General features: G+C 42.9%; 1 protein-coding gene across 5 annotated transcripts in view; it reads left to right on the top strand.

Moving 5' to 3' along the window:
- Positions 1 to 1,045: 1,045 nt before the first annotated feature.
- LOC106580737 (spectrin beta chain, non-erythrocytic 4) overlaps positions 1,046 to 22,888 on the top strand; it is a 65,011-nt gene continuing 43,168 nt past the window's right edge. For 4 of the 5 annotated variants that reach the window (XM_045703574.1, XM_045703573.1, XM_045703571.1 and 1 more), the window contains exons 1-12: positions 1,047 to 1,497; positions 12,620 to 12,793; positions 13,441 to 13,592; positions 14,062 to 14,235; positions 17,625 to 17,716; positions 17,882 to 17,962; positions 18,054 to 18,169; positions 18,405 to 18,517; positions 20,345 to 20,532; positions 21,695 to 21,812; positions 22,023 to 22,181; positions 22,472 to 22,774. In XM_045703574.1, the coding sequence (XP_045559530.1) occupies positions 12,643 to 12,793; positions 13,441 to 13,592; positions 14,062 to 14,235; positions 17,625 to 17,716; positions 17,882 to 17,962; positions 18,054 to 18,169; positions 18,405 to 18,517; positions 20,345 to 20,532; positions 21,695 to 21,812; positions 22,023 to 22,181; positions 22,472 to 22,774 (1,647 nt within the window). In that variant the 5' untranslated portion in view covers positions 1,047 to 1,497; positions 12,620 to 12,642. Of the gene's footprint in view, positions 1,498 to 12,619; positions 12,794 to 13,440; positions 13,593 to 14,061; positions 14,236 to 17,624; positions 17,717 to 17,881; positions 17,963 to 18,053; positions 18,170 to 18,404; positions 18,518 to 20,344; positions 20,533 to 21,694; positions 21,813 to 22,022; positions 22,182 to 22,471; positions 22,775 to 22,888 lie in introns of all 5 variants that reach the window. The other variant, XM_014162093.2, reaches the window with a different exon arrangement.

The raw sequence follows: 22,888 nt of genomic DNA, 5'->3' as shown, positions 1-22,888 counted from the left end.
ACAGCCATCCGGTTATGGCACCAAGGTGACTGACTGGGATTCGAACCGTACCCTGTGATCCACATTGTGAGCCCCAAGAATGTAGTAGCCCACTGACCTAAAGCCCGCAGGCATTAGTTCGGGGAGGTGCTATTGTAATGGCTTTAAGACCGTGCCGTAGACTCACTCAACAGCTACTGCAGCTTGGCATTTCGCCGATGGAGCTATCCAATCGCAGAGGATCACTGGCTCGAGCCCAGTATTGGGACAGGGACAGTGGCCGAAGCTAAATTGTTGGCAGCACACTGACATCTGTTTCACTATTACACATCTTCAGGTCTCTGGCAAGGTTATGTGGTGCATGTGGTTCACATAGTCTCGCTCGTCGGACTCATGGCGATACAGTGGCTGGGGGGAAGAGACGGTTCAGAGAACCACCTCCGTTAAATAGCATAGGCCCACTTTTCCTTCATAGACGCATGCCATAAGATGCTCCCTGTATGAAATGCTCTTCATTAGGTGACATTAATGTAATTTATCAGCGAGGAGAGAACAATTACTGTAGGTTGAAGTAGATACATTTTGATGTCACTTCAGGTACACAGCTTTTATTTAGTTATCCATAGACGTTTCAGGGGTGTGCTTTTTAAAAATGAATATTGTTTTTTAATTCAGATTTTTCAGTGGGTGCTGCAGGATCCTCAGCCCTCATACTTCCCGCTGTAATGTAGATATCAACGTTATTATCAGTTTATAAACCAGTAATACAGTGAGTCTATGTGGATGTACTTTTAATAATATGCCTACAAGCCAATAATTCCACTTGTTTTAAGGTACTTCCCAGTATGACATGAACTAACCTCCAATAGTTGCAAACTACATGTTCTCAAATGAAAAATGTCCACGGGGAATAGAAGGGGGGCATCAAACACTTTCATAGAGATAGAAAAATCATTCTAGTGCATCTCAATATCTATCTGTAAACCCTAGACACCATTTATAACGGGTAAAATATTACTGGAATTCATTGATTTTGTGTGTGCGGACCCCCCCCCCCCCTCATTTCTCTCTCTCTTTCTCTCTCTCACTATACGGAGGTGGGTTCCTTCGCCGCACTAATGCCGAATTCTCTCTAGCGGTATCACGACTGGAGGGAGAGGGAGCGCGCAGGCTATCAAGTGGACAGTATATCCGAGCCCACCGGCTTGGATTATTTGATCAAGCATTTTAGCCTGGCTGCAAGACACCTTTCATGGCAGTCGCGTGGTCCCACTAGCCACGGCAGGGAATTGACATGTAATTACCGCATTATCTGCCTTTATTAGCCAGATATCTTCATACTGATCCCACAGTTCGATTGAGGATATAGGCTACTTGACTACTATGCCAGCGAAGAAACACCGCGTCGCGAGGCTCTGTTCATAATTTGCTCACTGGTTCATTGATACTGGCACCACATCGACTGATTTTGCGTATATTTCGGTGAAAAACAAACTCATATCTGAAATTGAGGTTAAGGTAAGGTCGTTGTAGCATAGGCTGCATGTCTATATATATATATATTTTTTTTTTAACATTTCAAATATCATTGAGCATGAACAATTCGAGGTGCCCGTGTTCGTGGGAGATGCAGCAACACCGGCCTGCATTGGCTAAGGCTACTGCAGTGATTCAATGGGGCCGTATTATATGCTGTTTTATTTTGCTGGGTATTAGGGATTTGCTTTTGTTTAGATCACTTGTGTTTGCCGAACGTAATATTTCGGCTACAATTTGTACACAGGCTTTGAATAGCAAATATGGACAGGTTAGGATAGGCCTTATACAACGTTTAATTATTTAGTATTGGTCCACGCATGTTCCTGATGATTAAACGCACATAAGTGTATGACAATTTTAGAACATTCATTGCATGTCACAATGGAGCCTTATTCTTGAAAGAAGTAACCTAAGAGGGCATTAAATAACATGCTTGTACATATAGTTGTCTATCGCCATATGGAGCTTAGGCTCCGTTATTTGACCGCAACTACATGAACTAAAAGTAGTCCAAATTGAAATGCTATTTTATCCAACAGCAGATTAGCCATATGATAATTATAGCATAGACTATGTCATTTTAATGCAGCCACTTCCTTGCTTAAAAGTGTTAATCCAAAGAAAAGATCCATGCACTTCATATGGGATGGTGCAGCGGACGGTGATCATAGCCTAAGTGCGGTATGGACCAAGGAGACGGCGGTGGTAGGGATGCAGGTCATACAGTATGTGTCATTTTTAAGGTTAAAAGCGATTGCACAATGGGGAGTTAAGCAGCTTGACAACATGCCAGTATTCCATAACCAAATATCTGCCATTTATATCCTCTTTTGCCCTGGCTTCTTACACACAGGCATGCGCACAACTGCGTCGACACTGTAGTAGCCCACCTCACCATCAACTTGGATAGGCACCACTAGGCACTACTATTAATGATAGCCTAATCATGCAGGTTTGAAATGAGAAATCTTGATCTAATGTGAGGAGCGTTTGTGTGGATCAAGCCTAAATTCTGTTCACTGAACTATAGCTTTTTTGTTGACCGTAGGGCTGGGCGTAACCTGTTCTACGGATGTCAGTGTTGTTAATGTTGGTCACACACAGCTGTTTAAATTGTGAAATGACTGGAGCGTTCGGTTGCAACACAGTCAGAGTCGTGCTGTGACGTCACGCTACAACCGCTGGCGCTGTCCATTGTACTGATCTGTCATGGGACACAAAAATGTCAAATTCAGACTCTTCAGCAAAGTTCGTGGGCAAAGGCAAAAGGGATGTCAATAACCACTTCATTCTGAATGCAAATGAGAATTGATGGTTTAACGTTAGTATATTTTGACATCCAGTCTTATAGGACAATGTTGCATGACTTTTAAAATAATCGTTTGACAAGGCCTGCTGTCGTAGTAGGCCTACGCGAGCCATTCAAACTGACACTACAGGCTACATTTTCCTGTGGTGAGACAGTGATTGATACACGCCATTGATATTTACAGATTATTTTTTAATCTGCATAGACAATAGGTCTACTTCTGGAAATGTGACGCAGTATAACGTCTGATAGACATAAGTGAAGTTGATTCAGATAAAAGTCTTACACGAACGGGTGTTTTGTGTGTGTGTGTGTGTTATGGGTCTTCTGTCCCTTGAACACAGCAGACTATAGGACCCATTGTCTTTACATTAAAATACAATAAAGGGCCTGGATCTCTACTGATATGACAGAAGTGTGCATTCAGAAAATAACCTAGCCATATAGCCAATACTCACAGTGTTCTCCATTGTATGCAAATTGACAGTAATATTGTGTGGAGAGTAAAAGTCAAGGTAAAAATGTCCACTGATACACCAACCTTTGTAAAAGATGGATGAAAAGTTGAATGAAAAAGGAGGGTGGACCAGTAAGATGAGGGACCAGTCCCCAGCCTGAGGGGGACAGAATTAAAGGTCCTCAATTCTGTGGTGTGTAATGTGGTGTGGCATCTGTCTATGCTCAGGGGAACTTCTTCCTCTCTTCTGTTCTATCCTCTTCTTTCCATAGTGTCTTAGTTTCTTTAGCCCCCTAACTCCTTACACAGTGAAAAGAGTTTGGGGTCAGGCTGTCACTCTCGTATCAGTTGGTAGAGCATGGCGCTTGCAACGACAGGGTTCTGGGTTCGATTCCCACAGGGGACCAGTATGAAAAACTAACAAAATGTATGCACTCACTACTGTAAGTCGCTCTGGATAAGAGCGTCTGCTAAATTACTTAAATGTAAATGTATCTATTCCTGGAACTGAAATGATAAAAAAAAAAACGCTTCACTTTGATGATTGTCAAGACGTGTTCATTTGATCGTGTACTGAAGGTGGATTTTCAAGGAAGGGAAATATGTTGACTTGGAATACTTAGCAACACTACATTTAGGTTTTAAAATGTTCTGTGTCTTTTGCAGTATCAATGCTTTGCAAAGGGGGGACACATGTAATCAAGACTCATGACATATTTCTGCAAAGAGGGGCTACTCAGGATAGAAACAACACATTCAGATTAGCATTTTAAATACAGCAGGAAGAGATCCCTAAAATAATTCTGCATCTCCATACATCTTCAATAAAGGGCAGTTTGTGCCACCGCAGTGGTTTCCATAGCTCCTCAAAGGACCTCTGCTTCTCTCAGACAGGAAGTAGGAAGTGAGAAGGTCACAGGCAGAGTGCTACTGGAGCAGCTGGCTTGTTGCCTGGGAATTATTTTTTTCGTTGAGGAGGTGTTGTGAATTACTGTACCAGAGCCATTCTTTCCGGAAGCATGTTTGGGGCAGTGGGAAAAAGGGATGGGTGGGGGAATACAGCCTGAGTTTTACTCCATGCCGGCAGGCTGGAGATTTATAGTTGTAGCCGGGTGACACAGTGTAGCCAAAGAGCAATAATAATGTTGAGTGCTTTGGAGGAGAATGCTGATCAAGAGCCAGAAACAAACTGGCGAAAAACAAAGATGGCCGATCTAAATTGTGCATATGTCACTATAGAGTATTGCAGTATCTACAACTGATTTGAGCTATAAAGGGCAGAGGCAGTCTGTAAAGGACAGAAGCAGCAGAACACAGCAACACAGAAAATGATCAGGGCCAGACTAACCCATAGAGAGAATCCTGAATGTATGTTCAGACTCTTCTGGTCTGAAATGTGGCCACAGCATGGCTTCTCCTGCCCTGTAGTATGCACAAGGTGTAGCAAGAAACAGTAAGGACTCAGCGTTTACTAAACTTCAATGGTTACACCTCGCCTGCCATGGTGGTTGTGTTGTCAAAGGTGCAGTTGACTGTCTCTGACCTTCTCCCAGCATCAGAGGGATCAAAGGGCTTAGGCATGTTGCCTTGTCGTGTCTCTTCTGGAGTTGTCATGGACATGTATGGGACCCTGTGTCGTCCCTTCTTTGCCTGTCAATCTGTTATTGCTTCATTTTAGTCTGATCGTCATTGGATTCCCTGTTGAGGGCTAGCCTGATCACCACGCTAGCTGTTACCCAGCTAGATGTAGGTTATGTAGGCTGCTGTTGTTAATGGCAGAAACAGTCTGGCCACCCCGGATAGTGAATTGTCCCCGTAGAAGCAGAAGCATATGTGGGCTGGATTATTGCTGGAGAGCAACAGTGTTGTTGTTTCAGTGCAGAGCGTCTTGGATATGTGAGAGGGGCCTCTGGCACGCTGAGACACTGACAGCTGTGTTTGTTTACCAGGAAGAACCACATCACGTCAGTCAGTGGGATCCTTAAGCTAAAAGACTGTCTTATTAGAGGGACACCAGGTGGTAGGTCTAGGAAAGGCCTGCTGGCGCGACCAAAGGCTAGCAACAGCACAGGCCAATTCGTTTGACACATATGACAGTGTGACAGTTCGGATGGAGCCTTAATGCATTGGCGACCATTGTGACTGTGTGGTGGCCTACCATCAGTGTGAATCCTTCACTATACAGTACATGACCATGGCATTTTAATGTGCGTGCAGTCCCTTGAAAAGCATGTGTGTAGTGCATTATTTTGTGCAACACATGTGGGGTCTTTCTGTATAAAGGTGATGTATGTTGTTCAGTAAGTATGTGACCTACCACCCGCTTTCATGGCTCAAGGGGCTAGTAGTATCTGGTAGTATGTGATTGTAGGACACACCAGCTTCTTGAGCGGTCATGGAGATGTACTGCTGACGCCTACGGGTGCAGTCTCTGGAGTTACTGTAGGAGGCGCTCTGGGTATCCAGGGAACATTCTGGTGGGGAATGAGACAACCAACTGGAACGCGTTGAGCTGTGAAACATCAGACTCATGCTTCACTACACCCTCCTCTGCGTCTCCCGCACACCCACACGCACACGCACACGCACACACACACACACACACACGCACACACGCACACACACGCACGCACACACGCACACACACGCACGCGCGCACACACACACACGCACACACACGCACCCACACACACACACACACGCACGCACACACACACACACGCACGCACACACACACACACACACACACACACACACACACACATACATACATACACACACACACACACACACACACACATACAAATTATCCACATCTGGAGAGGAAGGGGGCTGTGGTGTGATTGTTACAGTACTGTAGCTCTCTCTAAATCTGAATTTCACTGAGCATAGAATTTTGGCCTGACTGAATTTCACTGAGCATTGAATTTAGGACTAACTGAATATCACTGAGCATTGCATCGATCCTTTGACATGATCTGAGACAGATTTGATCATGTAGAAAGATGTGTAAGTATGACGTCAGTATGATGTCAGTATGATATCAGTATGCTCTCAGTATGCTCTCAGTATGATTTCAGTATGATCTCAGTATGCTCTCAGTATGCTCTCAGTATGATTTCAGTATGATCTCAGTATGCTCTCAGTATGCTCTCAGTATGATTTCAGCATGATCTCAGTATGATCTCAGTATGATTTCAGTATGATCTCTGTATGATCTCAGTATGCTCTCAGTATGATTTCAGTATGATCTCAGTATGCTCTCAGTATGCTCTCAGTATGATTTCAGTATGATCTCAGTATGCTCTCAGTATGCTCTCAGTATGATTTCAGCATGATCTCAGTATGATCTCAGTATGATTTCAGTATGATCTCTGTATGATCTCAGTATGCTCTCAGTATGATTTCAGTATGATCTCAGTATGATTTCAGTATGATCTCTGTGTGATCTCAGTATGAAATCAGTATGATCTCAGTATGATTTCAGTATGATCTCAGTATGATTCCAGTATGATCTCAGTATGATCTCAGTATGATTTCAGTATAATCTCAGTATGATCTCAGTATGATATGTATTTACTGTACATTTCCAATTGATTCCTGAAATATAATATGTTTTATTTATTGATGACCTCATTCCTGGAATTGAGAATACTCTCCTGATGGGTGTGCTGCGTTTATATTTTTCAGAATATCTAGGCTCATCATTCTATAGAAGCGGATAGTGGAGGTCCCTCTGAGGCTCTTTTGACATTTTATTTTGTTTGTCTCACTTGGCTGCTTAGTTGTCCAATATTTGTTGCCATTTCTTTCTGACTCAACCTTTATTTCTTGATGTATTAGATGGTTGTGAATGGTTGTGTACAACAACACTTGCAATAGGAAATAGAGAGTGAGAGAGAAGAGAGAGAGAGAGATAAGTACACTCCAGTGTGCGAATGATGGGGGGCCAAGGGGGGCTCAGCCCCCGGAATGAGACATGAGCTCCCCGAAATACAACAAAAGTTGTATTTGAACCCTTATCCTGTTTGTTTAGAATGAAATGTTGTACTGCTACAGTGGTAAATATGAAAATAAAAGCTTAGGTTCTTTCATCACATTCATCTCTCTACTCTGCCTGTCTCCCTCTCTCTGTCTGTCTTGAGTTTTCGCTAACGAACTTGCAACATTATTTTGACTGGGTCAAGCCCACTAGCGAACTTGTAACATTATCAACTAGGTCCAGCTAGTGAACTTGCAACATTGTTTCAACTGTATACTAAGTATTTGTTTCTGTGTTCTCCATCTGAAACTAAGAGGTCTATAGTCTGCCCTGTAGATAATCATGGCATTCTGCAATAAATGGTTGGCCGATAGGGTATTGGCCAGGATGGTTCACCATGCAAAAAGGCAGTTCTGGTCCTGCCTCTTCTGGATCTTCTGGTAACCTATTGAAAACAGTACAACAATGATATAGCAAATTAAGATTCGTCATGTATGCCTTTCATTTTCATGACAAAACAAAGTAGCCTAACACACCTGTGGAAGTGTGTCGTTTTCAGGGTCCAACTCCAGCTCCAACTGACAGGTTGAATACCATGTGCCTTATTTTTTATTTAGAGGTAAGGGGGTGGGCTCTAGACGATTCTATCATCCAATCAGGGCAGTATGTACATACAGTACCAGTCAAAGTCAAAGGTTAGACACACCTACTCATTCAAGTGTTTTTCTTTATTTGTACTATTTTGTACATTGTAGAATAATAGCGAAGACATCCAAAATATGAAATAACACATATGGAATCATGTAGTAACCAAAAAAGTGTTAAGCAAATGAAAATATATTTTATATGTGAAATTCTGCGAAGTAGCCACCCTTTGCCTTGCCTGGAATGCATTTCAATTAACAGGTGTGCTTTGTTAAAAGTAAATTTGTGGAATTTCTTTCCTTCTTAATGCGTTTGAGCCAATCAGTTGTGTTGTGACAAGGTAGGGGTGGTATACAGAAGATAGCCCTATTTGGTAAAAGACCAAGTCCATATTATGGCAAGAACAGCACAAATAAGCAAAGAGAAACAACAGTCCATCATTACTTTAAGAAATTAAGGTCAGTCAATCTGGAACATTTCAAGAACTTTGATAAGTTATGATAAAACTGGCTCTCATGAGGACCGCCACAGGAAAGGAAGACCCAGAGTTACCTCTGCTGCAGAGGATAAGTTCATTATAGTTAACTGCACCTCAGATTGCAGCCCAAATAAATACTTCACAGAGTTCAAGTAACAGACACATCTCAACATCAACTGTTAAGAGGAGACTGCGTGAATCAGGCCTTCATGGTCGAATTGCTGCAAATAAACCACTACTAAAGGACATCAATAAGAAGAAGAGACTTGCTTGGGCCAAGAAACATGAGCCATGGAAATCTGTACTTTGGTCTGATGAGTCGTGTGTGACGCAGAGTAGTTGAATGGATGATCTCCCCATGTGTGGTTCCCACCGTGAAGGAGGAGGTGTGAGGGTGTGGGGGTAATTTGCTGGTGACACTGTCGTTGATTTATTTAGAATTCAAGACACACTTAACTAGCATGGCTACCACAAATTCTATAGTGATACGCCATCTCACCTGGTTTGGGCTTAGTGGGACTATACATTTACATTTTAGTCATTTAGCAGACGCTCTTATCCAGAGCGACTTACAGTAGTGAATATATACATTTCATTTTTTTTTCCCCGTACTGGTCCCCCGTGGGAATCGAACCCACAACCCTGGCGTTGCAAACGCCATGCTCTACCAACTGAGCCACACGGGACCGACTATCATTTGTTTTTCAACATGACTATGACCCAACACACCTCCAGGCTGTGTAAGGGCTATTTGATCAAGAAGGAGAGTGATGGAGTGTTGCATCAGATGACCTGGCCTCCACAATCACCCAACCTCAACCCAATTGAGATGGTTTGGGATGAGTTGGACCGCAGAGGGAAGGAAAAGCAGCCAAACAAGTGCTCAGCATATGTGGGAACTCCTTAAAGACCATTGGAAAAGCATTCCAGGTTCAGCTTTTTGAGAGAATGCCAAGAGTGTGCAAAGCTGTCATCAAGGCAAAGGGTGACTACTTTGAAGAATCTAAAATATCAAATATATTTTGATTTGTTTAACACTTTATTGGTTACTACATGATTCCACATGTGTTATTTCATAGTTTTGATGCTTTCAGTATTATTGTACAATGTAGGAATAGTAAAAATTAAGAAAAACCCTTGACTGAGTAGGCGTGTCCAAAATTTTGACTGGTATTGTATATTCAAATGTATTTCCCCATGCCCACACATTGGACTGAGCATTTCAGTGGCCCAAGGAGGCTGAGGGAAATAAATTAAGAAAAATATTGTGATCATTGAAAAATAAAATTAAAAGACTGCATGGGGTCCTGAATTCAGGCTAGAAGAGTGTAGGCCTACTAATGACAATCGCCAAATGTCGTTACTGTTTTCGGTGTTTTGTAACAGATGTCTCTTTCCATTCATTAAATGGCGGGTACACAGTATAATGTTTGGATGCTGGAATTATTTTGGAGTGGATGAACATGTGTAGGTAGCTTACTTTTTGAAGTGATTTGTTTGACAATCAGAAGAAAATATGACTGGTTGTGTTCATGCCCCCTTAAAAGCTAATACATGTTTACCGTGAACCATATCAGATCCCAGCAAAAATTGTGTTTTCATTCATCTGAGTTTCATTTATCTGCATGTCCAGCCCTTATATCCAGCCTCACAATAAAGTGTTACCATTTTCTTTTCAGCACAACAAATAGAACACAAAACAATTTGACATAAACAGTTGCATTCATGTGTTTTACTGAATTTTATTAGAGCAATAAGGTCCACCAATGCAAAAACCTGATAAAAATGTATTTATATGAATTCTGTAAGTACAGAAATAGTTTGCTCACTGGGAAATTAATATCCAACTAGTCAGTGACAACTGTGTGGAGTTTGTGACAGCAACTACAGTGCCTTCGAAAGTATTGACCTTTTCCACATTTTGTTATGTTACAGCCTTATTTTAAAATGTATTTTAAAAAACAATTTCCGTCATCAATCTATACACAATACCCCATAATGAGAAAGTGCAAACAGGTTTTTAGAAGTTTTTGAAAATGTATTAAACCTAAAAAACAGAAATACCTTATTTACATATGTATTCAGACCCTTTGCTATGAAACTCAAAATTGAGCTCAGGTGCATCCTGTTTCCATTGATCATCCTTGAGATGTTTCTACAACTTTATTGGAGTCCCTCTGTGGTATATTCAATTGATTTGACATGATTTGGAAAGGCACGCACCTGTCTGTATAAGGTCCCACAGTTGACAATGCATGGAGCAAAAACCAAGCCATGAGGTCATGAGGTCATGAAATGTATACATTCACTACTGTAAGTCGCTCTGGATAAGAGCGTCTGCTAAATGACTAAAATGTAAAATGTAAAATGTAAAGGAATTGTCTGTAGAGCTCCGAGACAGGATTATGTCGAGGCACATTTGCAAAAAATTCTAAAAACCAGTTTTTGCTTTTTCATTATGCTGTATTGTGTGTAGATTGATGCGAAATGTTTTTTTTCTCCATCAATTTTAGAATAAGGCTTTAACGTAACAGTGTGGAAAAAGTCAAGGGATCTGAATACTTTCTGAATGCACTGTATGTGAGCTTATTACAGTATAGACACTATGTCCTGGGATTTCCAATGATCTTCGATGTAGCAGAACCCCTTATCTTCTAACGACTTTTGTGTAGCTAGTGAACGTCATAGAGCAAAACATGTTACATGTCCTTCTTCATGAGAGTCTCAGCTTTTCATGGATATCTTTTCATAGATAGCTCAAACTATTCGAACACTACAGACTTTTTTTTGTTTAAAGGACCGCTTTAGCTCAGCCTCTATTAATCACACAGACCTTTTTTAAACCCGTTTTTAAAAAAGTCCAAAATGTGCCGGCGATACAGGGGGACTCATTGGGTCAAAATACATGTCTTTACTATAGGTCATATTAAGCCCATAAAATAGGAAGTCCTGTGGAAAAAAATAGAGACCCCAAAATGTTACGGTATAATTCACACTCTGCCCTGATCCCAAGCCTTACAGTTTCAGTAACACAGACCCCTCCCAGCTTCACATTGAATGATAATCGTATTTCCATAATCCTCAGAAAATTTGATTTACACAAGTCTAGAATATTTCAACCTTTTTAATTAGTATGTATTTAGGATCATGTATTTAGTGTTTACTCCTGCTTTTCACATCTTGAGTGCTTTTTCAGAGGAGAGGGCAACTGAGCAGGAAATACATGTTTATTTTGTATTTTATTTTGTATTGTCTTATCTGCCAAGATGTCGAAGTGTAATATTTTGTTCTATTTTGGTCCATTTAGTCTTTCACTGATGTTTTGTGTTTTATTTTCACTATGTGTCGTGTTTTGTATTGTATGATCTATCTGGCCCATACTGGTAGTGTTTGTTGAATGCTGAAAGGGAAATGTGGGGGATGGGAGGAGAACAGAGGAGGGGAATCAGGGGTTGAGGATTGGGGGAGGGGGATTTTTTTGAATATTTGTGCTTTGTGGGTTGCCTCAAGGACATTAGCTGGTATTGTAACAGAAAAGAGTTCAACCTCAATCAGTCTCCCACTGTACACTTACACTTGAACATGTCCATATTCATACTGACATGAGTGTAACATGACAAAGAGCCAGAGGGATGGGGGATAAGGGCAGGAGCTCTCTGGTTGATATATTGTACTGTTTACTGACGGCACTGCTCTGATCTCATCCCACTTGATGTGAAAGAGACACAATATGAACCGGTTGTTTCAATAAAGTCATTTTTTATAAGACATGATCAGGGAAGAAGAGTGTGCCAAACTCTCTCTGTTATGTATTTTATGCAAATGAATGAGTCACGAATGAGAAATTATTATTAAGAATCAGAAATGTTTTGGATAAGCATATGGGCGAGTTGTGAATGAGAAATGATCATTAACATTAGCAAATGGGTTTGATTCAAAGCGTAAGTGATCACTTATGCTTCTGTTTTCAGAAATCGTAGATATCTATGGCTGTTCATAGCCCTCCCTGGATTACTTAATATATGGTGTGGACTGGAGCTCTATCAAAACATACATGCGCTTTGCCCTTAAAGACAAATTGTTGTGATTCAGATTTTCTGCACGGTGTTTGAGATTATGTATTTACCTTTGTACAGTATCATTTCTTTCTATGGGGATGCTAAAGGGTGCATGAAGTGTGATCCGCATCCTAAATGTACTCTAACTAACTCTCCTGCTGTGTGTCTGTAGAGTTGTTCAGGGAAATAGGCGCGATGGCCAATGCCTCCACAGACCTGGACAACGCAGAGGCCCAGCGCCAGCTCAACAACAACAACACCCGTCTAGCCAGCAGCTCGGGACACTGGGAAACCGAGGTCACCAGCTCCAAACTGTTTGAGTGTTCCCGCATCAAGGCCTTGGCAGGTGGGTGGATAGAGAGACTATACTGGACTAGAGGAACAAGAGCACCTTCACCTGCCTCAGTCACAGCTCCATCACTTACAAAACACACAAGCTTCGTAGACCTTCCAGTATACCTGATGGATGTTTAACGTTGTGGAAGGACTTGATTGATGATCTATCATACAGGGGGCTACTGACAAGGAGGTATGGTGGATATATCAGAGCCAGTGTTGTAGTTCTTGAGTCCAGGACTCGGACTTGGACTCGGACTGGACCAGTAGTGACTGGGGACACGACTCAGATGTGAGGTTTAGTAACTACATCACTGATCAGAGCTCTATCCTGATGAACTACAGATGTAGGATCTTAATTTGATTACTCTTTTGTTGCAGAGAATTTTCCTGCACCGTAGGGAATGCAAACTTGTAGTGTGTTCAAGGTTTAAAAAGTATTCTAAAGTTAGTAATATCCATTTCCATTTCCACTAAAGTGGCAGACTTGATTTGCCCTAACATAAAATGGATCAACGACCTACAAAAATGTCAATTTAATTCCACATAATAATTCACATTTCCTGTTGCTGCAGGCTTATTTTCCTGCTGTAGCAAACTGGTTTTTATGAATATCCTACATTTGTAAGCCTTGTGTTTATTTCATTTCTCCTGCAGAAGAGAGAGATGCTGTCCAGAAGAAGACCTTCACTAAGTGGGTGAACTCCCACCTGGCCAGAGTGTCCTGTCGGATTGCTGACCTCTACAACGACCTACGGGACGGCTACATGCTCACAAGGCTGCTGGAGGTCCTGTCTGGGGAGATGCTGGTTGGTCAACCCATTCTCTGGTTCACAACCTCGGTCTACCTTTGTCAGTAGATGCTAGGAGAAGAAGCACAAACTATTCAACAAAGAGCTCTGCATTGTAGTTATTTCTGTTCCAAATATTATACAGTCATGTCTAAATGTTTCATGAATGTTGTCAGCACTGCAGCTATATGTCATGTGTGATCGTATGAGAATAGTAGTCAGCATAATGTGGATTTGACAATTGGATGGGAACAGCATTTGCATGCTTTCTTTGCCATTACGTTTTTAAAGAGAAAAATATTGTCTTACTGTAAAGGCATTGAGATCAAAGCAAGTATTTCCCCTGCAGATTGCTTTGACCATTCAAGCATTACTCCGCTCACCATCCCACTCTTATGCTCTCTCTCTCATTCCCTCTACCTCCTTACCTCGCTGTTCTCTCACCCTTCTCTCCCTCCTTCCCTCCCCCATCCCTCCCTCGCCCTAGCCGAGGCCCACGCGGGGTCGCATGCGGATCCACTGCCTGGAGAACGTGGACAAGGCCCTGCAGTTCCTCAAGGAGCAGAGGGTCCACCTGGAGAACGTCGGCTCTCACGACATCGTTGACGGCAACCACCGCCTCACTCTTGGCCTCATCTGGACCATCATCCTTCGCTTCCAGGTAGTGACCTTGCCCACCCGTCCTGGTGCCTGGTGTTCTCTGTCTCTGTCTCTGTCGTTTCTGTTGTGGTTGTATTTACATTTTCTTTATTTTGTCATGCAGCCAACTCCTGTGGGGCCGTACCTGTCCCCTGTTGGGATTGTCCTTAAGACCTGCTGCTAGCTTAACCTCTGCGAGGTATTTTGGGCATCCAGTTCCTGCAGGCCTGTGTGTGTCTCATGTTGGGGACGGTATGTTCTAGTGCTGTGTAGCTCTATTCTGTCTTTGTCCCTGTGGGGTACTTTTGAACTCGGTCAGCATGTGGATGATGAACCTCATATGGGTGTGCACCGTTGTTTCTACAAACTCCTGTTTCTGACTGGTACATGTTCGACAGTGTGACGTCATAGACAATCTGCCCCAAGAGTCAGGAATAGTCTGATGAACCAGCGCTTCAAACTTGGCCTTCTTTAGCCAATACAGAATGACCGGCGCATAGGCATTAGCTTCATCTCTCACAAAGTACTTGACTCAGTAGGTCCCTCCCATTGATTTCTATGGGCACTCCCACTAAGGCAGTGGTCCCCAAACTTTATTTGGCCCGTGACCCCATTTTGAAATTTCCAAAAATGTGCGACCCCACAATGTAAAAAAAGGGATGTGATCAATTGCCAATGTTTCCTTTTTTTTAACTGGGGCTATGACAGTCTATTACAAATTAGTCTGACAATAAAGGACAGTTTGAAGTGACTGAAAACCATCAGCAAGGTATTGGGATGTTCAGAAGATCATCAGGCAATAATTTTGTATGATCTTACGTGTAGAAAAGAACATCATCATTGATTTAGTGCCTGGTCTTGTCCACTCTGTTCTAAAGAGTCCTGCGCGGCTATGTTTATTACAACTGCATCTACCAGCTACCAGAGGTTACTGACGTAACCCCAGTTCTATGAGCATTTAAAAACAAATTATTTCAGAGTTGCTCTCGCAACCCCTAGTTAGAGAAACACTGCTCTAATGCCAACTTTGAATCATTGATATCCCAGGCTGTGTGCAATAGCCTGGGGGACGACATTATAATACACCTAATTCAAACACAAGAACAAAGTCTTATCGTACCTTTTGTCACTCTTTTTCATTAGTCCTTGAGCTAAGGTGAACCCATCTAAGGAAGCGACAGATTTAGCACTGTTGGATAAAGGTATCCACTTCTTGTGTCCCAGCGGTAAACCGAAGTAGTCCAAAATTCTGTGTATATTATTGTCATGATTTTGACACTACAGGCATGCTGGTTTCAGCACTGTCTTAATTTAGGAGAGAAAGGGCAGAAATCAGAGTGATTTGTAGACTGGCCAAAAGACTGTATGGAGAAGCCCTGAAACATGCCGCATCGTCACTGTGTGACGTTACTAGCAAAGCTTGAACGTCACTCTGGTCCTGATCGTAATTGGATCTCAAACAGGGACATACTGTCTGACATCCGCCTCAGAGACATACTGTACACATACAATGGGCACAAGGCCTTACAGGACGCGATACCACAGACAAGTGACAGGCATGTACTGTAAGTAGCGCAAAATCATTTGGCTTTTGTTGTCGCTTCAGGACAGTGGTGGTCTCAGCATAAACGCATGTCTTGCATTATTGAAATCAGCGTGTCTCTGCACATATGATTCAGGGACGTAGGCTAGTGGTGCCTATGGAGTCAGGAGGAGAGGCTAGTATGGCATAGCTTATCGCTCTGCCTTCTAACAGTGATTATGGGTTGGCTGGGGCACTTTTGGCCGGCATCCCATTCTACTGCACTGACTGTGGAGCCAGCGAGTCGATGGGCTCTTCAATTTTGCTAGCAGTGAAAGAGGAGAAGCGCGTTATTGGAAACTGATTTGTGCTGTAGGGAGCAAGGGGTGGGGCTCCGGGCAGGGCAGGATGCAGTCAGGGCCTATCCTCCTCCCCACCTTCCCTCCTTCTCTCTCTGCCACTCCTAATTCCTTCTCGGTCACCGATTCTGCAACCGTTTGGGGTTGTCTTGTCACTCTCCTCTCACACTCCTCTTTTAGTTTACTACGTCTCTCCTCCCTTTCTGTCTCCCTCTCTCTTTCTTTCTCCCTCTCTTTCACCCCCTCCCCTACCCTTGGACTGTTTCAGTTTACTTTGCCCAGTCAGCAGGTAAGGCCTAGCCACTGCAGCAGGCAGCAGACACAGCGAGAGAAAGGGGGGAAAAGAGGACTCCAGGAGGTAAATGATCTCCAGGAGACGATTTCAAGACTCTAATAAACACTTGACACCTCCATTATATTTCGTAACTTAACTATTCCTTTCTAGTTGCTTTGCTCAGTGCCGTTGTGTTTGTGCTACTTAATTGTGACCTGCGTGGTGTATGCCTCTCTGTCACTGCCAGATGGTTTGTTTTTCTCAGGAATCTTGTTTATTGTTGGAGGATATGCACTGCGATCAAGGGTATTTCAAATCTGCCTGATCGGAAATACGAGCAGGTAATTTTAGAGATGGAATGTCCTCATTGGCTCTTGTAAAAAGTCAGTTTGGTTCTGGGCAGCAGTTAATTTGAACCATGGTTGTTCAGTTAGATAGTGACTAATCCTTCTCCTCATACATACCAGTAGTGTTATCCTATCATCATTTAATCACAAACAACCGTTCGCTGTAGGTGGAGACTAAACCGTGCGCATGCAGTATAGTCCTATAAACCTCCAGTTGCTTTCCGGTGTGAGTGAGCGTGTACAGTATGTGAGCGGATGAAGTGTGATTGGTTGATATGGGTGGTCTAGCAGATTCTAGGGTGTCAACCCTCCCATTAACATGTATCATGTCAGGGTGACATGATTGGGCCAATGGCTGTCATAGATGATGAGGGTGCACGGTGATGTTATGATTCTGTGGCCTTCCTCCCAACATGACAGGCACATGTCTGTGTGCGAGTTAGTGATGAGCCATGCAAAGCAGTTGTGTGACTATTGGGGTGTGTTCATTACGTCTTGCAATGGAAACCGTTTACCATTTAAGAACCAAATGGAAGCAAACAGAGCAAATGGAACGAAATGGGGAGGGAGGGACCTACCTGAATTTGTCCAATAGAAACTAACTCTTGTTTTCATTGCAAAATGTTTTCTGTTTAGAATAAACGGTTTCTTTTGCAAAATATTTTGAAACAGACCAAACTGTTTGCAACGGAATCGACATAATGAATACATTCCTGGTGTGACTGTTGAAAGGCACTGGGTTTTGGGTTCAGTGTGTTTGAAACTTACCAGCAACATGGGTGTGTTTCCTAACTGTTTTCTTCTCAACCTCGTAGTAATCTGGTGATCTTACTGAACTGAGGACAGTTTTGAGGCTGGTTTCCTTGACCGTGGTTGTTTGTCGTCTGCTCTCCTTCCCTGTGTATACAGATCCAGGGGATTAAGATCGAGTGTGACGACAACAGGGAGACGCGGTCGGCAAAGGATGCCCTACTACTCTGGTGCCAGATGAAAACCGCTGGGTGAGTATCTTAATTGAACCAAAAGCCAAAATTGAACGTCAACCTTTGTTGACAGGGTGTTGACAGTTGTTTTACTACTATTGTTACATGCCATGTCTTTAGTTAGATAGGATATATGCATTGGACCAATGGTTGTGAGTGTGTTCTGTGTCAACTGTCCCACAGGTACTCTGAGGTCAACATCCAGAACTTCACCACATCCTGGAGAGATGGTCTCGCCTTCAACGCTCTCATTCACCGACACAGGTCAGCATTGGCTAAACAAGCACGTCTTGCTTTAAAATATGTATTTATGTGACCATGTAGAAAGTGAACTAGGTGACCTACTTTACTACAGGCCTGATTTGATTGAGTTCCATAAGCTGATCCGGTCCAATGCCACACACAACCTCCAGCAAGCCTTCAACATTGCTGAGCAGAACCTGGGGCTCACCAAACTCCTGGACCCTGAAGGTAAGACTGCACAGAGAATTGAAATAGCAGCTCGACAACCTCCTCAGCAATTCATGGACATTGGGTGACACATATCTGAAACGTGCAAACCTTCTCAGACTTTCAGCTACAGTGACCATAGTCTCTGTTTTACACGACCTGAAATGATTTCATGTGAAGGCGTGATTCTGTTATGTATTGTATGTGTGTGCTGTAAGTGTTTGTGTGATGTTGTCCTTCCTGTGTGACTCTGCAGACGTGAATACGGAGAACCCAGATGAGAAGTCGATAATAACCTATGTTGTGTCCTACTACCATTACTTCTCCAAGATGAAAGCCCTTCGAGTAGAGGGCAAGAGAGTGGGAAAGGTAGGAGAATGCCGACACACTATTTAACCTTGGATCCTGCTGTACGTGGCAGAACAATTGTCATTGGAACCTGTGTAAATATCTCCTACAGTATACAGTAATATACAGTGAATATATACAGTGATATGTACTGTATGTTTTGAACACATGAGTGACGTGATCAATATGTACAGTGCCTTCGGGAAAGTATTCAGACCCCTTGACTTTTTCCACATTTTGTTACGTTACAGCCTTATTCTAAAATGGATTAAATAAAACACATTCCTCAGCAAACTACACACAATATCTCATAATGACAAAGCGAAAACAGAAATACCTTATTTACGTAAGTATTCAGACCCTTTGCTATGAGACTCGAAATTGAGCTCAGGCGCATCCTGTTTCCATTGATCATCCTTGAGATGTTTCTACAACTTTATTGGAGTACACCTGTGGTAAATTCAATTGATTTGACATGATTTGGAAAGGCACGCACCTGTCTGTATAAGGTCCCACAGTTGACAATGCATGTCAGAGCAAAAACCAATCCATGAGGACGAAAGAATTGTCCGTAGAGCTCCGAGACAGGATTGTGTCGAGGCACAGATCTGGGGGAAGGGTACCAAAATATGTCTGCAACATTGAAGGACCCCAAAAACACAGTGGCCTCCATCATTCTTAAATGGAAGAAATTTGTAAACTTCCTAAAACTGGCCACCTGGCCAAACTGAGCAATCAGGGGAGAAGGGCCTTGGTCAGAGAAGTGACCAAGAACCCGATGGTCACTCTGACAGAGCTCTAGGGTTCCTTTGTGGAGATGGGAGAAACTTCCAGAAGGACAACCATCTCTGCAGCACTCCACCAATCAGGCCTTTATGGTAGGGTGGCCAGACGGAAGCCAAAAGGCACATAAAGACTCTCAGACCATAAGATTGTCTGGTCTATTGAAACCAAGATTGAACTCTTTGGCCTGAATGCCAAGCGTCACATCTGGAGGATACCTGGCACCATCCCTATGGTGAAGCATGGTGGTGGCAGCATGATGCTGTGGGATGTTTTTCAGAGGCAAGGACTTGGAGAATAATCAGGATCGAGGTAAAGATGAATAGAGCAAAGTACGGAGAGATCCTTGATGAAAACCTGCTCCAGAGCGCTCAGGACATCAGACTGGGGTGAAGATTCACCTTCCAACAGGACAACAACCCTAAGCACACAGCCAAGACAACGCAGGAGTAGCTTCAGGACAAGTCTGCGAATGTCCTTGAGTGGTCCAGCCACAGACTGGCCTTGAACCCGATCGAACATCTCTGGAGAGACTTGAAAATAGCTGTGCAGTGACGCTCCCCATCCAACCTGACAGAGCTTGAGAGGATCTGCAGAGAAGAATGGGAGAAACTCTCCAATTACAGGTGTGCCAATCTTGTAGCATCATACCCAAGAAGACTCAAAGCTGTAATCGCTGCCAAAGGTGCTTCAACAAAGTACTGAGTAAAGGGTCTGAATACTTATGTAAATGAAATATGTCCATTTTTTATTTTTTAATAAATTAGCAAACATCCTATTTTATGGGATATTGTGTGTAGATTGATGAGGGGGAAAAACTATTTAATCAATTTTAGAATAAGGCTGTAACATAACAAAATGTGGAAAAAGTCAAGGGGTCTGAATACTTTCCGAAGGCACTGTATATCATGCTGTATGTTTTGCTCACATCAGTGTAGTTGTGTAGGTCAAAACAAACTGATAACGATTCAATCTATTATCAATCCATTATCCACTATCAAAAGCTATGAATTAAATCAATCCTACGTAATATCTATCCATGCTAAATGTTTATGTGTTATACAGGTCTTGGACAATGCCATTGACGGTCAGAAGATGATCGATCGATATGAGGCTCTGGCCTCGGAGCTCCTGGAGTGGATCGAGAAGACCATAGGCATCATTAGCAACCAGAAGTTTGCCAACTCCTTAACGGGTGTCCAGCAACAGCTTCAAGCCTTCACCACCTACTGCACCATCGAGAAGCCCATCAAGTAAGTCAACACTGTGCAAATGATACATAATAGCATAAATCATGTTTTATATCTACTGTATAGTGGTCCCGTTCATACAGCAGAAGGTTTCAAACTTCAAACTTTTGTTTTATACAAATATCACTAAACAATTTTTGGATGCTTTAGTTTTAGGACAGGATTTAGGTTGAGTCAATAGTTTCACCCTTTTATAGTTTTAAAGTTCTTATAGTTTGATGTTATTTTCTCAGTGAATGCCCCCAGACAAATGCTTTTGATTCATCTGATTCTCATTTGATGTGTGCTATATGACATAACTGTTGCGGTATTCAACAAAAAAGCCTACACATTGATGGGTGTGGGCACAGTAGTACCAGCATGAGGCCCAGCATGAGGCCCTAAGCTGGCATGTCTGGCAAAATTAAGCACCCAGTTAGCCGTGCCATGTGACTCATGCCCTATTTGACCAAAAGGGACTGGATCTAAGTGATGTGACACCCAAATGTGTCTCCAGACCCTTTCTCTCTGTGGCTAGAGGATAGACATCTCCTCTGGTGACTAGTATCTCTGAGGCCTTACCCGGCTTCTCACCCAGCCTAGTTTCCCTGGCAGCCCTCGATGGCCAGAGGTGGTCACCTATCATATGACTCTGAAATCTGCTCAGTGATGACCACTTATTATTTGTGAATTTGGTTACAACTAGACAGTGTGTGGAGCTAAGTCACATGTAATAATGAAGGCCTTTGCTGTGAAGGTCAAGCCTGCAGGAAATGTCACGGATAATCTATTGATGAGAAGCGTAATTCATAGGACTGGCACAATGATTGTGTAAGCGACACCTATGGATGAAAACCGTCATAACCGTTTATTTAACAGCCGTTTATTTAACAGCTGACTGAAGACAGGGTGGCCGGGCATTCGTGCAGTATTCAAACGATTATAACGGTGATCGTGGTCATTTGGCTGACCAATAATCGTCATCCAAAATTCCATGACCGTCACTACCCTAGTAACTTAATAATAGGAAAAAAATACATGTCTGTTATCACTTCTGAGCAGATGGTTATTTTAAGTTAAAGGATCTGGGATATGACACCTGTGATTTTAGGTTTCAAACGGAGCCCACCTTGTGCACAGTACTGTGTCTCAAGATGTTTGTGAAACACACTTTGTCTTGTGCTAGGTTCCAGGAGAAGGGGAACCTGGAGGTGCTCCTCTTTACTATCCAAAGCAAGCTCAGAGCTAACAACCAGAAACCATACGTGCCTCATGAAGGGAAACTCATCTCTGATATCAATAAGGTAATGAATACTGGTATAAGTGGGAATAAGGAGTGTCTCAAATGCCTGAACAGATAATGCAATAACTGGACAGGTCTTGGCAAATATAAAATCCTTCTTTATCAATATCAGGTTCTTTAAAATGTAGCAAATCAGTGCAAATTACTCCTCTTTATGTTTGTTACCATGCTGCATTATGGGTACATTTTCCTCTGTTTTTCATTTGGCTAGGCGTGGGAGAGGCTGGAGAAGGCGGAGCATGAGAGAGGCGTGGCACTACGGCAGGAGCTGATTCGCCAGGAGAAGCTGGAGTTGCTGGCCCAGCGGTTTGACCACAAGACCACCATGAGACAGGCGTGGCTCAATGAGAACCAGCGCCTCGTGTCTCAGGTAGGGACCACAGGGCCGAAGTGACTAATGTCTCTAACATATCACACAGGGGCCATATCATCACAGTTATATAGCAATAGTCTTATAGCTGTGGATTGAGAATGAAATGTCTTTATAATGTCTTTTTAGAACCAATGGCAAAGTATTGTATAACATGAATTACTTTTAAATATACATTGGTATATTTAGATGTATTTTCCTATGACTGCATTGCTCTGACTGGGAATACTGTTACACTATCACCTGCCTGTAGTTAAGTGATCCTCTGACTGAATGTCCCGTCCCACAAGGATAACTTTGGCTACGACCTGCCAGCGGTGGAAGCCGCCATGAAGAAGCACGAGGCCATTGAGGCGGACATCTCGTCGTACGAGGAGCGCATCGGGGTGGTGGTGGAGCTGGCTGGGGAGATGGAGACGGAGGGCTACTACGACATCCGGCGCATCTCGGCCCGCAAGGAGAACATCCTGGGCCAGTGGAGCCTGCTGAAGGAGCTGGTGGTGGGGAGGAAGGCTCGGCTGGAGAAGAACCTGGCCCTGCAGAAGACCTTCCAGGACATGGTCTACATGATCGACTGGATGGAGGATATGCAGGTGAGACCAGTATTGTGTCATGCATTTGACGTTACATGAACGCTATACTGTCTCTAAGTTGTGTCGACTCAACAGCGTAGACTGTGGGTTGACATTTGTGTACACATGAAGTGG

The sequence above is a fragment of the Salmo salar genome, chromosome ssa20 (genome assembly GCF_905237065.1).
Source record: "Salmo salar chromosome ssa20, Ssal_v3.1, whole genome shotgun sequence".
NCBI classification, from domain to species: domain Eukaryota; kingdom Metazoa; phylum Chordata; class Actinopteri; order Salmoniformes; family Salmonidae; genus Salmo; species Salmo salar.
The sequence above is the reverse complement of the archived record's forward strand: the minus strand, read 5'-3'. Positions and strand labels throughout refer to the sequence as shown.